We start from the raw sequence: 18075 nt of genomic DNA, 5'->3' as shown, positions 1-18075 counted from the left end.
TTCATTATAAAAGATGCCCTGAGAAAATTTTTTTTCAAGAACATGCATGTACAGCATTGTCCTAGGTTTTATTTTGCGTAAACCATCATTCATATTTTTACATTATAAAAAGTAACCACACACGCATATGCATTCACAGATCAGATCATCTTTATCATACACCAATAAATTTTAAAAACCACATATTTCTGATATCAATATATTTATGCTGCTTCCATTCTGAAATAAAGAAGCTGACAATAGCTTCATAGGCTCTGTCTTAAGTGTTGGCATAAATAGAACTTTTTAAAATAGAATTGCATGTTTTCCACAGACAAATTTTGATAGAAACATTAGCATTAATACAAACAAATGCAGATGACATCACTGAAGCATGATAGCTTGCAATAGCAGCTGATTAAAAACTAGATTCATCATTATAAATTATTCAAGTGAAAATACAATCTGAAATACTAAAAATTAAAACAAGTATTTACACAACAAAACTTATGAAATAAAACTTTTTTTTTTTTTTGTATCATCTGGAGACATCTGCTTTTAGATTGCTTTGAAACCTACACAGGATTTTTATGAACTTAGTACTTGTAAAAACATTACCTCTAAATTCACAGCACAATGCTACTGAAGTTTATCTTTTTTATAGACTTAGCAATGGTTCTGGACTTTGGTCTTAAATTAGGTTTGAAAGTTCTTTAAAATGTGGGATTACTTTTTCATATTCATAACAGTTCCTTGTATTTCTTGCATAAAACATGGGTGCTAACAATTGCTAAAATTGTAAATAAGCCAATTAAGTAATGGATATGTGCATTCTAAATCTGAGAATTTGAACTACAAAGGCATAATTGAAGAAAACAAAATCCTCTCTTTAGCTGCAGCAGTTAAGAGCACATAGCTGAAGTTATATTTCTTAACATTTCACTACAACATTAGAATTCTGCAACCATTACATTACTTATCGGAACATATTTTACAGCTTGGGATTTTATTTAAAAGATAGAAAGTTTTAACATTGCAAGATGCACTTTATTCACTCCAGGCATTAGACAGTCCATCTGCTGCTCCCACCTTACGACACCAGAACGTTGCTTCCAACAGTCTCTCGTTTCCTTCTTTTTCTGTCAGAAGATCTAAGAGTTTGATTTTCTGTTTTTGCTTCATACAAAAGAAGAAACATATATCATGTGTTGTTGCTATATTATTAAATAACATAATAAACTGCTATTGCATGCAACATGTTAATATAACTCTTAGCTGCTGTACTTCAAAAATTACTAGCTGCTCTACTGCGCCCACTGAAGAAGCCAAATGGGCACATTCTGAGGGCATTCTTCATAAGAAGGGTATATTTCTCCATGAAGTTTCCTACAGAAGGTTATGTAGAGATCCCTCTAAGTGAGATGGTTAAGGTAGTACAAATATTTTACTCACGGCTACAAATAATGACAGAGATTTCCAGCTTAACCCATGATAAGATCTGGAGATGGGGAGAGGGAGTTTAAGAGCTCTTTACAGTGTTATTTCTAGGTCATGTCATTTGGGCAATTTCTGCACTTTTCATGCCTTACTTTTTTAATCTTTAAATACACTGTTCTTCAACTTCACAGTTGTAGCTATGTCAATTAACAACTGTTTGAAATGGTCAGAGATCTCCAGAAGAACAGGGCTTAACTTTTAGAACTCTGTGGAAATATTTGCATCAATATTTTACAGTATCATTTACAAACGAAGCAAGATATTGTTCTGTTTCACCCTTTTAAAATTGCTGATGGAACCTTTCATGATAATACACCAGTGTTAGGATACCTGCTAACTTTGTCTTAGAATTGGCACCTAAATCACATGCCAGTCACAATGGACCTCAAAACTCTTACCAGTTTAAACAGCAGAAGGAAAACGTGCTTAGAAGCTTTAAATAACCAACTCAAAGTGTAGTAGATTAGTGGTAGAATTACTTCATCTTGTGCTCAAGTTTGTAAGCAATTATATGAATGGATGAAAGACACTACTTTAAGATGCTTATGCATACAATTGTTACAACATGGTCACACATCAATGTGGATGTCTTAAAGGTCAGTTGTGGACATCTGATAAAATACTGATATCAATTTATTATTAAGAAATCGATTTCTATGCAACAGTACATCTACTCCCACTTTTTACAGGATGAAAAACCTGTACCCCTCATTCTTGAAGTAGGTTTTAATTGAAAGTGAAATAAAATCAGGTACTATCTGCCTGTCTATAGGCAAGATGCAAAATTTTAAAATGCTGTCTATAGAGCTACATATTTTTATTGATGAATCTACAAAGTTCTGGAAAACAGTTTTAACCAATTGCATATTGAAATCAGTCACATTACAGTAACGTACACTTAGGCAAACCAGCAATTCTCATCCTAAAAGAAAACATCCTAATCTCATAAAAATGAAAACATTTTAAAAAGATAATAAAACTACATAGCAAAATAATATACAAGATTGGACTACTTGATGGAACACAGCGTTTATGAATCATGCCAATTTCTGCACTAGGATGATTCATGATCTAACTGGCAACTTTTCAACATGAAATCAGAACAGCATGTTTGCTCTGCACACTGACTTAAGCGAGGTCTCTTGTGGGATGAAATACTCAACCAGTGTTCTTTGTGATTCTTTCCTGTTCCATAAGGTGCTTAAAGCAGGTATTCCTCTCCTTTGTGATTCCACCATTAAGTCATACAGATGCATCTTTAGCATAATTCTTGCATTTCCTATTACCTGAGTATTATTTAAGGTCTAGCAAATGACACCGAACCTAATGGTAATTTTCTTGTCACCTGCTTGTAAGCACTGGATCGGGATTTACTGAGATTTTTTTTTTTCTTGCATCTACATTATTTTCAAAAAGAGGTAATATTTTAATTGGCACACACATCTCTGAAATGAGACAAACAAAATGTCTGAACTCATGAGTATAGTAAGTTCTCCACCAGAGTAGCTTTGGGTTTTGAAAAATTCCTGGAACAACATGAATATATGAAATCAGAAATTCTTCATCCCTGCAAACTGCACTATATTGTCAAAAGTGAACATTTGCCAACATTTTATGGAAAAGATTACACTTAAGCAATTAAAAAATATTCTGTCCAAATATACATCATTTTGCACTAAGAATCATTAATTATATCTGCTGATATTTTAATTATCAAACAACATATTACTGCCCAATTCTTCACCAATGCACACAATTACTTAGAAAAAGAAACATATTAGAAGTTACCTTATTCATCCTGCAGAGCCAATAAACTAAAAGCTAGGACTTGTCAGAATTAAGATGGTCATTGAAATGTTTGACCAGCGCATATGTACATTTATATGATGATATTATCTAAATATATACTCAGTTATTATTTTCTGACAAGTTTTCTACCTTAGCGAGTCCACAGATGGTGACACTCATTCAAGAGCAACTATTCAATTGCACCTCTCATTGTACAATTTTCAAATTCTTGTCTCAGTAAGAGTCATTTCCGTCAACTGCTTATATATTTGGGTATCAATTTTTTCTATCCTTCTACTTAGAGAATAATTTTTCCTTGAAACTGACTTTTTTTTATATCTTAGTATGTGTATATTTAGCACCAGGACTGACTTTCTGAAGAAAAGCAAGATAAGATCTGTGGTCAGCAAGGTTATGCAGATGATTGCATTCACCACCAACCATTCCTGTTTCTGTATCTCTTAATACCTCCTCATAGAGCTGCTCCATTTTCTTATGAAAACAATTAAGTATTGGGCCAGATTACAAAAGAGAATGTACAGTGCCTCAGACATTATACCAACTTGAGAGATGTGTTTTCCCATAAGAACATAAAACATTAAAACTCTTATTCAGAACTAAATGTAGGTCATACTAAATCTGCTCTTAAAAACGTTTTTCTTCCCCTAGTATATCCTCTTGGCTTCTGACACTATGCATTTTAGGGACTTTCTGAACTAGAGAGAGCATCCAGATCATTGTGTTTGATCAGACACCTGCTTTCAAATAGTCTGCTGTTAAGGTATTCACTTGGGAATGGTACACTGAGACTTGAAGCTGAGTCTCTTACGTTCCACTTTCCTGCCTGAAGACAAAGGTACAAACTGCTCTGTGTGAGTCTTCTTCTGTCCCTTTGTATTCAAACAAAAGATATCAGTTTTATTTTAAATGACAGATAGAAAAATCTTTGAAATTTGGAAAAGCTTCATGTAATGTAAAAAAATATGTCTAAGTAATCTTTGCATCTAACTGCTTTGTGAATATTAATCCATTTATTTTCCACAAATCCTTGTGAGACGGATGAGTAACTGGTATTTCTACAATGGTTGCTAAAAAAAAAATTACAACATTTGAACTAATTTTCTGGTTTCAAAGAGAGGGAACAGAGGTATACAGTGATTATGGTGAAAGCGCATGGGTTTTTGAGCACACCTAGTTTTTGAAAGTATGAAGCACTATGTCATTTTATGTACTCAAGATATATCTACTTTATAGATAGCTGAAAATGTCAGCACATCTACTAATCTAACTATTGAGTTTGAAATCATGCACTCTGAAATAAGTGACCACCTAATGATCACCTATAAGAAGTGTGAAGTAGGTACTGTGGGTAATATTTAAGAGAAAGCTTGATCTCATTCCAGAACAAGTTTATCTTGTACAGTGAAGGTGGTAAAATTCCAGTAGAAAAAATCCTACGCACAGCAAGAGACTGTATCATAATATAATGTATACAAGTAGCCGAATGCAAGGTGTTTAGAGAATTCTTTTTACATTTGTTAAACTTCTGAGTGTTTTATTTTACAATTTAGGAATATTATTAACTTATATCTGTGAATAAAGTTGAAGCGGTTGTTATGGTTTGTTTTTTAAAGGAACTTGAAAATACTCATGTGGAAAAATATGAGTTCATACAGATACTTAATTCACTGGAAAGGACCACTCAGGAGATATTACTGTCACTGCTGTTTCCTCTTTATACCTGGCAAGCCAGTGTAAGGTGTTTCCTCTTTCCTATCTGGTGCAGGCTCCATATCTCAGCTCCATTATCTTTGACCAGCAAGTCATAGCCTCACATTCTAGACTCTCCTTTCATTCTTGGTCTCTCATACCTATTCAGACTTCCAAGGCCCAGCTTGCATTGCCCTCTACTTTTCAGCTTCTAGTTCTAGTTTCTATTACACTTAAGTCTACTTTCCCAAACAACCTCCCTTTCCTGCTATTGCTGGCTCCTTTCCTTTCTCCATTCTGCCTTGCCTAAGAAAGCAAATCTCTGATAGCAAAGAAAAATCTCAGTGTGAGCACCTAAAATTACAGCTAGTCCAATGATAGTAATTTAGAACTATAAGTTGTAGCATAAAAGGAATCTGCAAGGAATTAGCTGCTAGATTCTACAGAGATTTGGCCAAGTAAGTACATATCACAGCAATTTTCTAAGACGGATACACTTTTATCACAGGAGCAAACAAATTCATCTTTGATTTTGTTCTTGCAAAACATGAACAATTTAGGCTGATGTTTAAAGAAAATCAACCTGAGGAAGATGCCTAGCATTGATTTTTTTTTTTTTATCTAAATGGTTAAGGTAAGGGAAAGAAGGCAGCCTTAATAACAAGTAGCATTACCAGTTCATCGTAACTCTCAAAATTCATCATGAAATTGTTACATAATAATATATAAACATATATAAGCACATAAAAAGAAGGAAAAGGAAAAATTAGATCATCTAACAATACATACATTTTATTTCTCCAACTACAGGCAGCTAAATCACAGTGACTGTAGTTATTATATATCAAATGCACTAACCTTCTCTTTGTCCTATTCCACCCTCCCCATAATGTACCAGCTGAATGCAAACTTGTGCAGCAGAAACAATGAGAAAAACTAATTAAAAGGAAACTCAATCTTAAAAACACTTATAATTGCACACATCATTATTTCTACTCTGCTATTTTAGTATTTCAAAATCTGGATGCAGAAGTATCATAAATATAGGCTTAATTTTACATGGTTCTTTTGAGCTCCCTTTGAAAATGTTACCCATAAGCCTGATTTAACCTCTTGGCAACCACTTACATGCTCATCTTTCGGGACTGACTCTCCTTATTTCCATTGTTCTTTTGGTCAGCTGAGTTAAATAAATTGCGAGAAGAAGAACTGGAGGGGAAGGCAGAATTCCCACTATTACCTGTAGAATGACTCCGGAATGAATCATCTGAAATAAAGAGTTGCAGTTTAGACAAAGAATTTTGTCTGAAAAAAATACACAGAGAGTAAACAGAATGAGCTGTTTCTCCTGTGGCAATAGTGGCATATTTCCTAAAGCAATAATCCAGAAGTTTAACTTTCTGTAAGGGGAATGGTTTCAACTTAACATTTCTTCAAGTACTTCTATGAAAAAATGCTAAATAAAAATAATTAGAACACACATTTTGGAAGAGAAGATTAATACATTTAATACATTAAAATTGTGGGATTTAATTGGTCAATCTTTAGCTGCTTAAAATTTAACTATTTCATCTAAACTAAATGTCTAGTGTCTATTGGTAGTGAATGGAAAAAGACAGGTTCCTCTAGGTAGCAATTAATTTCATTCTAATCTTTAGTCATCCAAACTCTTCAACAACAAATGGAGAGAGGGGCAGTTCCAGACAGCAGTTTCTCTTCCCTAATTCAACATAAGTTATATATAATATCCCTTTTCTCACATAAAATGGGTGGAGGCAAATTGCAAAACCAACCTTTTTATGACATCCAAAATGCCAGTCAAGAAATGCCAAACTCATTTTACTTTTACTGCTTTTAAATGTAACTTTAAACAAACGTGTAACCAAAAAAAAAAAAATCTGAAAAATAGACTAACTAGATTAGCACTTAAGTGCTCAAATATATTGGATTTCTACTATTCTACATTCTTTAGGAGAATGATATCTTACAGTATGCCTGTTTAATGGGACCCAGATATTCAGCACTCCCACAAAAAACTGATGTAAAATATAACCTACTTACCACTAAAGGATAACATACAACTCTTTCCCATTCCTGATACTGAAGATGTATATCCTGTAGCAGAGCTTTTACTTAAAAACCAAACAAAACAAAACCAAATTGCTTATTACAGAAAAGTATTCTTATTCATTGTATCATCCTGCTGTTTAATAATATTGGAGGTTATTTCTGAGTTTATACGAAAAAAATTAAATGAGAAAGTTATGCTGAAATTTCTTTAAGAAATATACAAATTTAGATTTAGCAGTTCATATTGAAAAGTATTTTTAATATGTCATAAAAGGTGACGTGTATTAACTTAAAAGGAATTCATAACAATTTTTAGGCCTCGGCATGCCTTAAAATGGTATTTCCTCCTTCAGTTCAAAACTGTGTACATTAATCAATTAAAAAGAAAGCTGAAAATTTAGGTCACAATTCAGTGAGCACATCACTACTTTCATAGATTCATGTGCATTTAGTTTCATAACAGTAGTCTATTAGGTAAACAGTTGCCTATGAGGTAAGCAATGAAGATAATGAAGATAATAAAGATACTTAGGACACTTGTCTATGTTGCTGTATTTTGGATGTAGTGCTTGAGTACTGAAAGACTGGCTTCGAACCAACTTGGATTTTTTGTCTTCTTTGCCTAAAATTATAAGTAGCAAAATTTTTAACATGGATGTCATTGCATTTCCTCAGTAACTAAGAACACTTTTAATATAATTTTCTGTCAACCTGTGCTAGCTGAAGGAACTGATTTAAGTACTCCAGTAACAATAAATAAATCTCATGCCACCTATTTATATAATGAAGAATAAAATAAAACAAAAAATATAGAAAACACATTCAGTTCTAGGAGTAGAATCTTTTCCTATGTGCAGTAGGTGAAACTTTGGCCCACAAATGCCAACAGCAGCTTTATTGGGTTTTATCCTGCTGATGTGAGATCAAAGCGTTCTAGAAGAGTTTTTAAAGGGTTCTTACCTGCTGATGTACAAGAAGAGCTTCCAGGAACAGAGAGAGTGATACTCTTTGTCAACACTGATGATGTTTTACTGTCTCTACCTAAAAAAAGGTCCAGTATAAATACTTCTCTCTTAAAGCTTAACTTTAAATAAAGAAAGAGGACATAACATACCACAGTCCTGGGGTAGACAGTAACATTATCTAATCTAGTGCTACTAACACTTCAGAAATAACACAGACAAGTACTTACATTACATCCCAAAATCAAAAATACCAGAGAACTAAAACTCTTATGCATTTTGTTAATAAAGCCACAGATCTTGCTTCTAATATAAGGAGGCCAGGTTTTATAAGTATCTTTAGAAATACATAGAAAAAAGTTTTATTGCCACTTTATGGAACTCTGTTATTTACTATATAAAGTGTCTTTTTTCTGCTCCTTTCTCCTCTATCTTCGTAGAATAGTAATGCATGCACAAACAATATGGACACCAATAAACAAACTTACGCTTCTTTTCAAACATTTTATCGTTAACATTTGCAGATCGTCCTTCATTTTGCTGCTTCTCTTTCTCTAATTGTTCCTAAAAAAATGAATAAATTTTCTTAGGTATTACTCATAAATAAATAAATAAATAAATAGTGTTTCAACTGGGGATTGTTTCCAAATCACCAAAACAACAGTTAATTTCTACTCTCTCCTGCTATTAGTACAACCCCTAGTGAAGATCCAGAGAACCAATTAAATAGTACAGAATGAAAACAGGGTACATATCCTATATAAAAATCACACCAAAAAATGTTGACTTTAATTATGAAGGGACCTCAGAGTTGAAGTTCGCTTTTATAACTTATTATTAAAATTAAGCCTGGCTTTTTTTTTTAATTAAAAAGATACAGAAATTGGCAGCTGGCAATGTAAACTTTTTGTGCTACACAGATACTCTAACAATAGAACTGGCAATATTTTCAATTCAAACATACAATTCAGTGAAAATGTTTTCCTGAAATGGTGAAGTGTGACACATGCTCAAACTTTTTAAAGGTCTAAAATTAACATTTACAGTTGATAAACCTTTACGCAAAACAAAACCAAGTATTACAATTCTTCAAGTTTAAGGAATTTATTTGCCTTCCTGAAGTATTAGCTAGCCTTAGAATACCTTTTGAGAGCATATCCATAGACAGAAAGCGGTGTTAACACAGCTACATCAATAATTTCAAAAGTCAATACTTGCTTCAGGATTCAGGATTCTTGCTGAATAGATATCAGTCCAACTTCAAAAAGTTATGTAATTATGTAATTATTTTCTGTACTGTGTTAATAATAAAAAGTACCAAGTGAACATTAATTGTTCTACTCTATCTTCTCATTTCACTCTAATTACTACCCAGGTTAAAAAGAAAAGAGGTAATTAATTCAGGTCAAGGTTGCTGAAATATAGTTTCTACTAAGTCAGTTACTAAAATTAAGGAAACATATTAACATATTCAATATTAAAATCTGTAGCAGTCAGATACGTTTAACTGGGTTCAATGGTTCCTCATCTATTTGGGACTGCAACATGTCACAATTTGCTTGTGTACATCTCCAGTTCCTCAAAAGCATGTCTCTCCCAGACAGTGCTTAACGAGACCTTTGTGATAGAGAAGGTATGCCCATATCAATGGGGCATATAAAAATACAGGTGCTCTTCTAAAGTCTAGCTGTAGAAACAGGGTAAAAATTAATGTTATCATACAATACATGATAACACAGAGTGCACTGGAGGTTATTTTACCACAGCCCCAAATGTTTTCACTATTAAAACATTAATCTACCTAAAAAACACTACAGCTAAGTTCAAGTCTTTGAATATGTGTATGCAAGTCCTGAGAACAAAGCTTGAACTGCTGCCTCAAGCTAATGGGATGTGGCAGGAAATAGACCAGACAGGTATCATAAATTGAATCATCATCAGCTGCCCAAGAGAAGGCCTGCAGGACCTATTGACATCAGTGAGCCACAAACCCCCATGGCAAGGGGGTTGGAATGAGATGATCTTTAAGGTCCCTTCCAACTTAAATCATTATATGATCCTATATGTAGGCTCTGTAGCAACCCCGAAGATGAAAAAGTGACATTTTTTGGACAGTCTTGAATCTGTTCTGATTCACTACAGGGGACCTAAATTAGCAGTCAGAGAAACCATGCTAATGAAATCTGACCTCTTCTAAATCCTATCAGCTTCTTAGCTTCTCCCACCTCAGGCTGGAGAGGAGGCAGCAGAATGGAGAACTGCAGTAATCTAATCTAGATTTTGTGAAGATGTATTAGGCTATGTAGTGAAGCACCTGCTGCAGGTTTTGCTTACAGCCATGACTGAAGATAAATAGTTTTATAAGTTGGAAAAGCATTCTGCAGACTTCTCTTACAAATCCTAAGTAACTTGTAGCTCCTTTTGCTCTCTACAACCTTCACTAAGTCTCCCTCCTGCCAGGCTGCAGATATCAATGGCATTTCTCTCTCTCTGCCTTTTTCTGTCTAACAGGGAAGCTTGTAACAAACAGAGCCTCCTTCAGCTTCCTCAGCACAAAAGAAGTTATGCCATTAATTTCTTTGCTACAGAAGCTGTACGTGAATTCTGAGGTGTTTCATTACTCAACTTATTATGTTATACATGCCTGACAAACGGCTAACCTCCCTCAAAAAGATTTCATAAGGATGTGCTGAAGGGCTTGGATTTCAGAACTATAGAGGCATCAAGCATGAGTATTTTTCAAGAAATTCCAGTTTGCCTTTCTAATTGATACAGCAAAATTTAGGTGGTAAAGGAAGTTTTATGTTACTTTGAAGGACTTAAACCTATTGTAAAGTGTAAATTTACACACAGATTATGAACGTATCAGGTGTCTCATAATATGCACTCCCCTACCTTAAAATTATTGCCTCATTAATATTTAGCTACAAGCTATTAAAAAAATGACAGATTGTACTGATAAAATATACCATTTCCAAATATATTTTGGAAAAATATACCATGTTCCAATATATCAGACAGATTGTACTGATAAAATATACCATTTCCAAAAGGAGATGTTCTTGTCTCTCTTTTTCTTGATCCAATAAATCATTTTCGTAAAATCTTTTCTGAAACTTCAAAATAAAATCAATAAAAATAAAAAATCACTACATGAAAATGGGAATTAAAAGTACTTGGTAAGTATTAAAGTTAGTAAGTACTTACAGCATCTACAGAGATCTCCATTCTGTCCAATTCTAACACTGTCTATAAAGAAAATCAAAATGTTATTTATCATTACTCAACAGCATGCCACTTTTAACTAAAAAACTACCCAGATAAGAAGCTTAGAATAGTGGTATTTAAAATTAAATATGCCTTTTCTTCCTGCTTGCATTTTTGTGCTACAAATGCAGTTAAAAACTATGAGTATTCTCAGAGCCCTGCTGAAACTCACAATGAAGGACTAGTAAGACTATCTATACAGAACTCAAAATACACTCAAGGAAAGCACAGAAGTATGAATGACTGGAGCACGGACCTAGGAACTAAGACTGAAAAAACAACTGAGCAATCTGTGAATAAGCCAGGATGCTCCATGCAGGTTTTCACCCATTCTCTCCTGCAGACTGGCCCTATACAGAAGCCACCTACTTTAGTTACTTCACTTCATGGCTTCTTTGAGACTAAGTATGGGCATCCCTTAAAGATGTACTTTTTTGTGAATATTCATATTACAAAGACATTTGTAACATTTCAAAATCCTGCAAATCCTTTATCTGTATATTGTAAAATATATAGACTAACAAGATGTCTCTACCTCAAAGACTTTATAATTTTTACTAGAGTCAACATTTAATACTATCTTTAGTCATCTACTGTTTTTTCACAATGGTCATTGAGCCAAAATCCTGAACCCCAATCACTAGAAAATAACTGCAATATAAGTAACCAAGGAAACACCAACTTTCTTAGATTAGACAGAATGCACTATACTACATCTTCTCTTAATTGTTCGAAATTACATAATAGACAACAGAATTATTTAGTCTCCTGTTCTTACAATAAGAGAATCAACAGAAAGCATAACTCTGATCATCTTAACTTTCATTGATAACCCCAAGAAAAAATGCTGCTGGAAAAGAAAAATCCTTACTCTTTTTACAATAGTCAGGACATCTTTGTCTTTCTCTTGACACAAAAGCTTCCTTATACATAATTCCAGCTGCTGAAGTAAGTGTTTATCAGTGGGAATCTTCAGAGTAGATTTAACTTTTGGCAACAAATAGCACAGCTTCATTCTACAAAAAAAAGAGTAAATATTCACCTTTTGATGCAGATGTCTAATGAACATTATTATTTTTTAAATTGTATGCTAGCATTTAACATAAAATAATTAAGTTAGTAGGTCTTATTTTTCAGAAATAATTATTGCTGATGTGTTGTTTCCAGATATATTGCAGCATTTTCAAAAGCTTCTCCATAGATCAGGACTACAGTCCTGTATCTGAAAGTCAATAAAGATTTGAGGGGTTTTTTTAACCTAGAAAGAGAAACTCTAAATTTTCAAAATTATCTACACACCTAACTCTATTAGGTACCTAAATACCCTGGAAATCTGGTCCATCAGTACAAAGGAGCCTAAGTCTCACCAAAAATCGTGTGACTGCAGTTCCATACAACTGCAAGGATGGTGTATCAGATAGACTAAAAGGACTGAACTATTTACTGGCTCCTAAAAGAAGAAAGCCCTTCGTCCCCCTACCCTATCTCCCTGTTTCTGTCTGGAGGCTCCCCCTGCTTGTGCTGTCTCTGCTACCGGCTGGACCTTTCATCAGCTCAGTCAGCCCAACTCCCAACTGATTAACATAGCAGAAAAACAACTTACTTGAGAGGGGGAGGGCAGAAAAAAGTAGACAGCTTTCTGATGACTTAGTGAGTTTAATCAGCCTATCCAAAGGTCCAATAAGCACTCCTCAAGGCAATGGAAGGGGTGAACAGTGTGGTTAGGAAACAGGATGAAAGAAAAGTAGTAACAGGCTAGGATGCTTTCAGAACTGTGAGCTGCTCTATTGACTGAGGATGCAATTTTTAAACACAGTATGAATTTGTACGCTTTGCTGGGTGAAAAAACTGTCTGGATGGTCAGACCCAAAGAGTGGAGGTGAATGGAGTTAAATCCAGTTGATGGCCAGTCACCAGTGGTGTTCCCCATGGCTCAGTACTGGGGCCAGTTCTGTTTAATATCTTTATCAAGGATCTGGATGAGGGGATCGAGTGCACCCTCAGTAAGTTTGCAGATGACACCAAGGTGGGCAGGAGTGTTGATCTGATCGAGTGTAAGAAGGCTCTACAGAGGGATAAGGACAGGCTGGATCAATGGGCCAAGGCCAATTGTATGAGGTTCAACAAGGCTCAGTGCTGGGTCCTGCACTTGGGTCACAACAACCCCATGCAACACTACAGGCTTGGGGAAGAGTGGCTAAAAAGCTGCCTGGGGACAGAAAAAGACCTGAGGGTGTTGGTCAACAGCCGGCTGAATATGAGCCAGCAGTGTGCCCAGGTGGCCAAGAAGGCCAATAGCATCCTGGCTTGTGTCAGGAATGCTGTGGCCAGCAGGACTAGGGAAGTGATTGTCCCTCTATACTTGGCACTGGTGAGGCTGCACCTTGAATACCGTGTTCAGTTTTGGGCCCCTCACTACAAGGAAGACATTGAGGTACTGGAGTGTGTCCAGAAGGGCAGTGAAGCTGGTGAAGGATCTAGAGCACAAGTCTTGTGAGGCACGGCTGAGGGAGCTGGGGTTGTTTAGCCTGGAGAAAAGGAGGCTCAGGGGAGGCCTTATCACTCTCTACAACTACCTGAAAGGAGGTTGTAGCAAGGTGGGTGTCGGTCTCTTCTCCCAAGCAACGTATGATAGGATGAGAGGAAACATCCACAAGTTGTGCCGGGGAGGTTTTGATAGGGTATTAGGAAAAATTTCTTCACTGAAAGGGTTGTCAAGCATTGGAATAGGCTGCCCAGGGAAGTGGTTGAGTCACCATCCCTGGAGATGTTCAAAAGACGTTTAGACGTGGCGCTTAGGGACATGGTTTAGTGGTAGACTTGGCAGTGTTAGGTTAACAGTTGGACTCAATGATCTTTAGAGTCTTTTCCAACCTAAATGATTCTGCAATTCTATAATAATTGATTTGCCTTAATTCCTAGATATTGTTTCTAAACTGGTTATATAAAAAAGTATGTTTATTGTTTTTTATATCATTAACACCAAAATACTCTGCAGATTACATAAAAAATATTTCACACATTTAAGAAAATAAAAATTATTGAATTTGATCAGACTGTAATAGTGTGTAATAGTGAATAGTTTTAATCTATAGCAACAGATTAAAAAAACCTCAAGAACAACACATTGTAACATTCTCTGCTGTTCCCAGATTCCACTGGCTTGTGATGAGAGAATCCTGTGCCAGAAATGGTAACCTTCTGATCAATAACATTCAAAAAAATTTTTAGATGAATTAATCTTACTGGTTTTATACCTTCAAAACATTTTAACCTTCACAACTTTCCATTACAAAGGGTTACACCACTCTGCAGAAACCTAGAATAATATGTCCCTAAGTATGTTTTAAAATCATGAGCTAATAACTATGTTTGACTTCTAAATTTCTGTCCACTACAGACAGTGCATTCCTTTTGTAAAAAGTGTTAGGCAACAACCCAGAAAAGAATTATGACAAAATTAATTTTAATGTCAGTTAAGGGACTGCAAGTTATTTCAAGTTTCCATTAAATTTTAATATTGTATCAATAGGGCTTTCAATTAAAATGTCTGTTAAAAGCAATAAGCTACTTCAGATTATATACAAATTTAGTTTACTGTTTTAATATAATTCTCTTAATTTAAGTGCATGAGACATGAATGCTAACCTATATGCACAAAATGGCTCAGTTTTTAGGTTTGGGATTCTGCTGAACTGAGGTGTTGGAGTTATACTAAACACAAGGTCTATTTAAACAGCTTTGCTTGGTAATAAACTGTACTTAGTGAAGCTTACTGAATGCACACATGTATGGGCAAATTATGCTTACTAAATCTCTACGCAGCATTAGTATTAGATGTTAATGATGACAAAATGAATTACACACATCAGAAATAAGATTAAAAGCATAAAATCACACAAAATACATGACAAAAAGAAAAGAACTATTTTCTTATTGGTAATAACTGCCTGGTCCCTATCTGTTTAGTGAAGAAAAAAATCGACTAAGAAAAATAATGGAAAAAACACTGTATAAAAATGAATAACATACCAAATTCCCTTATATTTTTCTATTCTTTTTCAATTTACTTCAACAATGAATAGAACACTTTTACAAAAGGTAAAACCTATGCTAACTTGTTAAGCTCAGACCACTGAAAGAATTGCTTGTGTGTTTTACTTTACATATAGTGATGAAATGGATGGAAATTAACAGCAACTGAAGTTAAGTTTCTCTCTCAACACCCAAGAAACAGCGTATTACTTTCTTCTCATGTATTTCTGGCTCCTCTGCCTCAGTGTTCCTCTCACTCCCAAAACCTGACACTTTTGATCAGACTGACCTGCTTCTGTGGTTTTCTAACATTATTCCCATAGTCCCCTACACCTTTAATACTGGTCACCCTGAAGGCTCTGTACCTTTTTACTCAAGTCCCATTATTTAAATAAGATATCAAACCTGTAGCAATATTTCTTAATATATTATTTAAAGCTTTCTTCCTGCTATATTCTCTTCATACAGTACCTCACATTTGCCACTGGATCATGTGTAAGTTCAAGCACAGGTAGAAAGAAGTATTTACAGAAGAATGATTTTGAAAACAGTTCCATAATGAATTCACAAGTATCTAAAAAACGAAGTCTGTTCCAATAACTTTTTCCTTGGCCCAGTTCTGAAAAATAACAATCCACAGATATTATCTATTAAGTTTTCAATGTCAGATAGAAAACAATTCAAAGGTTAATCTTTGACTCAAAGATGATAATCACACTCATCACAACGCAGACCTTCTCAGTCTCAGTTCCTTCTTTCAGTAAAAACATAACCTTCTGAATACAATGACTATTTCTGTCAGTGAACATTTTTTTCAGAAATACAACCTGTCTCTTTAACCATTTGAAAAACCAAAACCAGTGAGTGAACTAGCTACTATGTTGATCAAAGCCCTGTATGCCTTTCAAACCACGTCACAGGTATATCAAAATTACTGTGAGAATATTAAGGATTGCTAATTGGAACCATTCAAACTTCTAACCTATCTTTAGAACACATAGTGTAGACTAGAAAGTCAACTTAGGTGACTAACTCATTCATAAATTAATTTCTGAGAAGATTTCTTCAGCACTTCTGATGATGAAGCCTCTAGAGAATTTTACTTCTATAGAGGAACTCTGCTTTGTATATTGCAGGACCTACAGCTAAGCAATTTTGGTTTCAAGAAGTAGGGCTGGAAAGGTCTTGGCATATTATCAGTTTCCCATATTGCCTCTTTCCCGATTCATTTGCATAAGCTTGCACATGCACAATATATTTTGCCTGGTGATAATATGAGCAACTGAATGTCTTCTAAGTGTAATCCCTCCAATGATGGCAGGAAGTTACACTGAATAAATATAACCATAAATAGATCTTCAGTCAAAACTAACTTGCATCTCTAAGTAATCAAGGAAAAATTGTCTTACGTTCAATCAGTTTCTGAATAACCTCATGCCTCTGTTCTTGTTTGCGATTATAACGCAAATAAACACAGAGAGTTCGTGCAGCTGCTTTTTGGACAGGGAGGACATTCTTGAAAGAAACACAGAGAATACAATTAAACATACCTGAAGGAATATGAAAAAAAAAGTATAAAAATTCTAGAAGTAGAAAAAATAGCTAAAAAATAGCCTAACTTTATCAATTTTGAAATAATTGGCATAAGGGAGAATAAGGAAGCTTGGCCAATTCATGAGACACCTACTTATTTATCCCTTCTGCCTAACTTGCTTATTCAACTATTTCATAAATGCCTTAAAGTATTCCATGTTTGGAAGGCACCTTCTATATTGCAGATGTTAGAAAATAAAATTTACAACATCTTCTCTTACAACAGACAGTTTTACTCTTGAATTAATTCAGTAAAATTTCAGACTAGTAGCTCTAAATGACCATTCATTTTTAGAATAGTGTTCTTTCACAAAGTATGGAACACAATGAAAAGTAATGTACGGAATCAGGAAAAAGACAGCATATATCAGAGGAAAAAGTTTTGATTTACCTAGAAACAAACTGATAATGAGCACAAGGAAAGAAAAGAAGTCTTGGATGGGAAAAAAAACATGACAATCTGTCAATCCAAATTTTGCTTCTCAAATGAGCGGGAGAGTTCTCAGAGCAATTTCTCAGCCTTATATAAAAAAACACAGCTTGATATACCATATGCAATAAGATTAATGTAAGTACTACACATAGCAAATATCTGGTGGTCATTGTTCTAAATGGTGTAAACAAAAAACAATGGGAAAGAGACAGGTGGGCTCACATTTGTCAAAATGATTGTTAACATTCTGTGAAGAAAACGGTAATAAATCTGATCACTTGATATGATATGAGGGAGACATGCATATTTTTGTAGTAACTTCTCATGAGTTCTCCATTTTAAAGAAGTTGCTGCTCTCTGTTCTGCTGTTGTTAATGCAGGAATCAAGTCAGGAATAGACAATAACTAGAAATAAAAATATAAACATTAAAACAATTTTACATCGTCTAGCTGTATGTCATGTTACTATGCTTAAAAAGCACATCACAACAATGTAAGTAAGGAAGAGATTTTAAGGGGTCAATTAATTCATCTCCTTTGACAGGATCAGCTACACTGTGAATATTTCCAGTAGATTATTAGTCTAACTTGTTCTTAAAAAAAGTTAATGATCAGGTTTAAACAATCTCCCCTAAGCAGTAAATTCCACTTAACTAGTCAAAAAGCTATTCCAGTACCTAACTAAATGCACTTTCATTTCCAACTCCTCCTCTTGACAAAGAAAAACTAATTACTGTTCTT

The 18075-nt window shown here is 34.5% G+C and overlaps 1 protein-coding gene across 4 annotated transcripts in view; it reads right to left on the bottom strand.

Moving 5' to 3' along the window:
- Positions 1 to 49: 49 nt before the first annotated feature.
- The window catches only part of PPP4R4 (protein phosphatase 4 regulatory subunit 4), a 71948-nt gene continuing 53922 nt past the window's right edge, over positions 50 to 18075 (bottom strand). For 3 of the 4 annotated variants that reach the window (XM_074868678.1, XM_074868681.1, XM_074868680.1), the window contains 12 exons: positions 17557 to 17739; positions 16718 to 16823; positions 15780 to 15927; positions 12145 to 12289; positions 11214 to 11255; positions 11048 to 11122; positions 8495 to 8570; positions 8005 to 8085; positions 7573 to 7666; positions 7036 to 7106; positions 6103 to 6241; positions 50 to 1155 (listed from right to left, as the gene is read on the bottom strand). In XM_074868678.1, the coding sequence (XP_074724779.1) occupies positions 1131 to 1155; positions 6103 to 6241; positions 7036 to 7106; positions 7573 to 7666; positions 8005 to 8085; positions 8495 to 8570; positions 11048 to 11122; positions 11214 to 11255; positions 12145 to 12289; positions 15780 to 15927; positions 16718 to 16823; positions 17557 to 17739 (1185 nt within the window). In that variant the 3' untranslated portion in view covers positions 50 to 1130. The remainder of the gene's footprint in view (positions 1156 to 6102; positions 6242 to 7035; positions 7107 to 7572; positions 7667 to 8004; positions 8086 to 8494; positions 8571 to 11047; positions 11123 to 11213; positions 11256 to 12144; positions 12290 to 15779; positions 15928 to 16717; positions 16824 to 17556; positions 17740 to 18075) is intronic. The other variant, XM_074868679.1, reaches the window with a different exon arrangement.

Source organism: Strix uralensis, chromosome 4, assembly GCF_047716275.1.
Source record: "Strix uralensis isolate ZFMK-TIS-50842 chromosome 4, bStrUra1, whole genome shotgun sequence".
Lineage (NCBI taxonomy): Eukaryota > Metazoa > Chordata > Aves > Strigiformes > Strigidae > Strix > Strix uralensis.
This window is presented reverse-complemented; position numbering and strand designations above follow the sequence as displayed.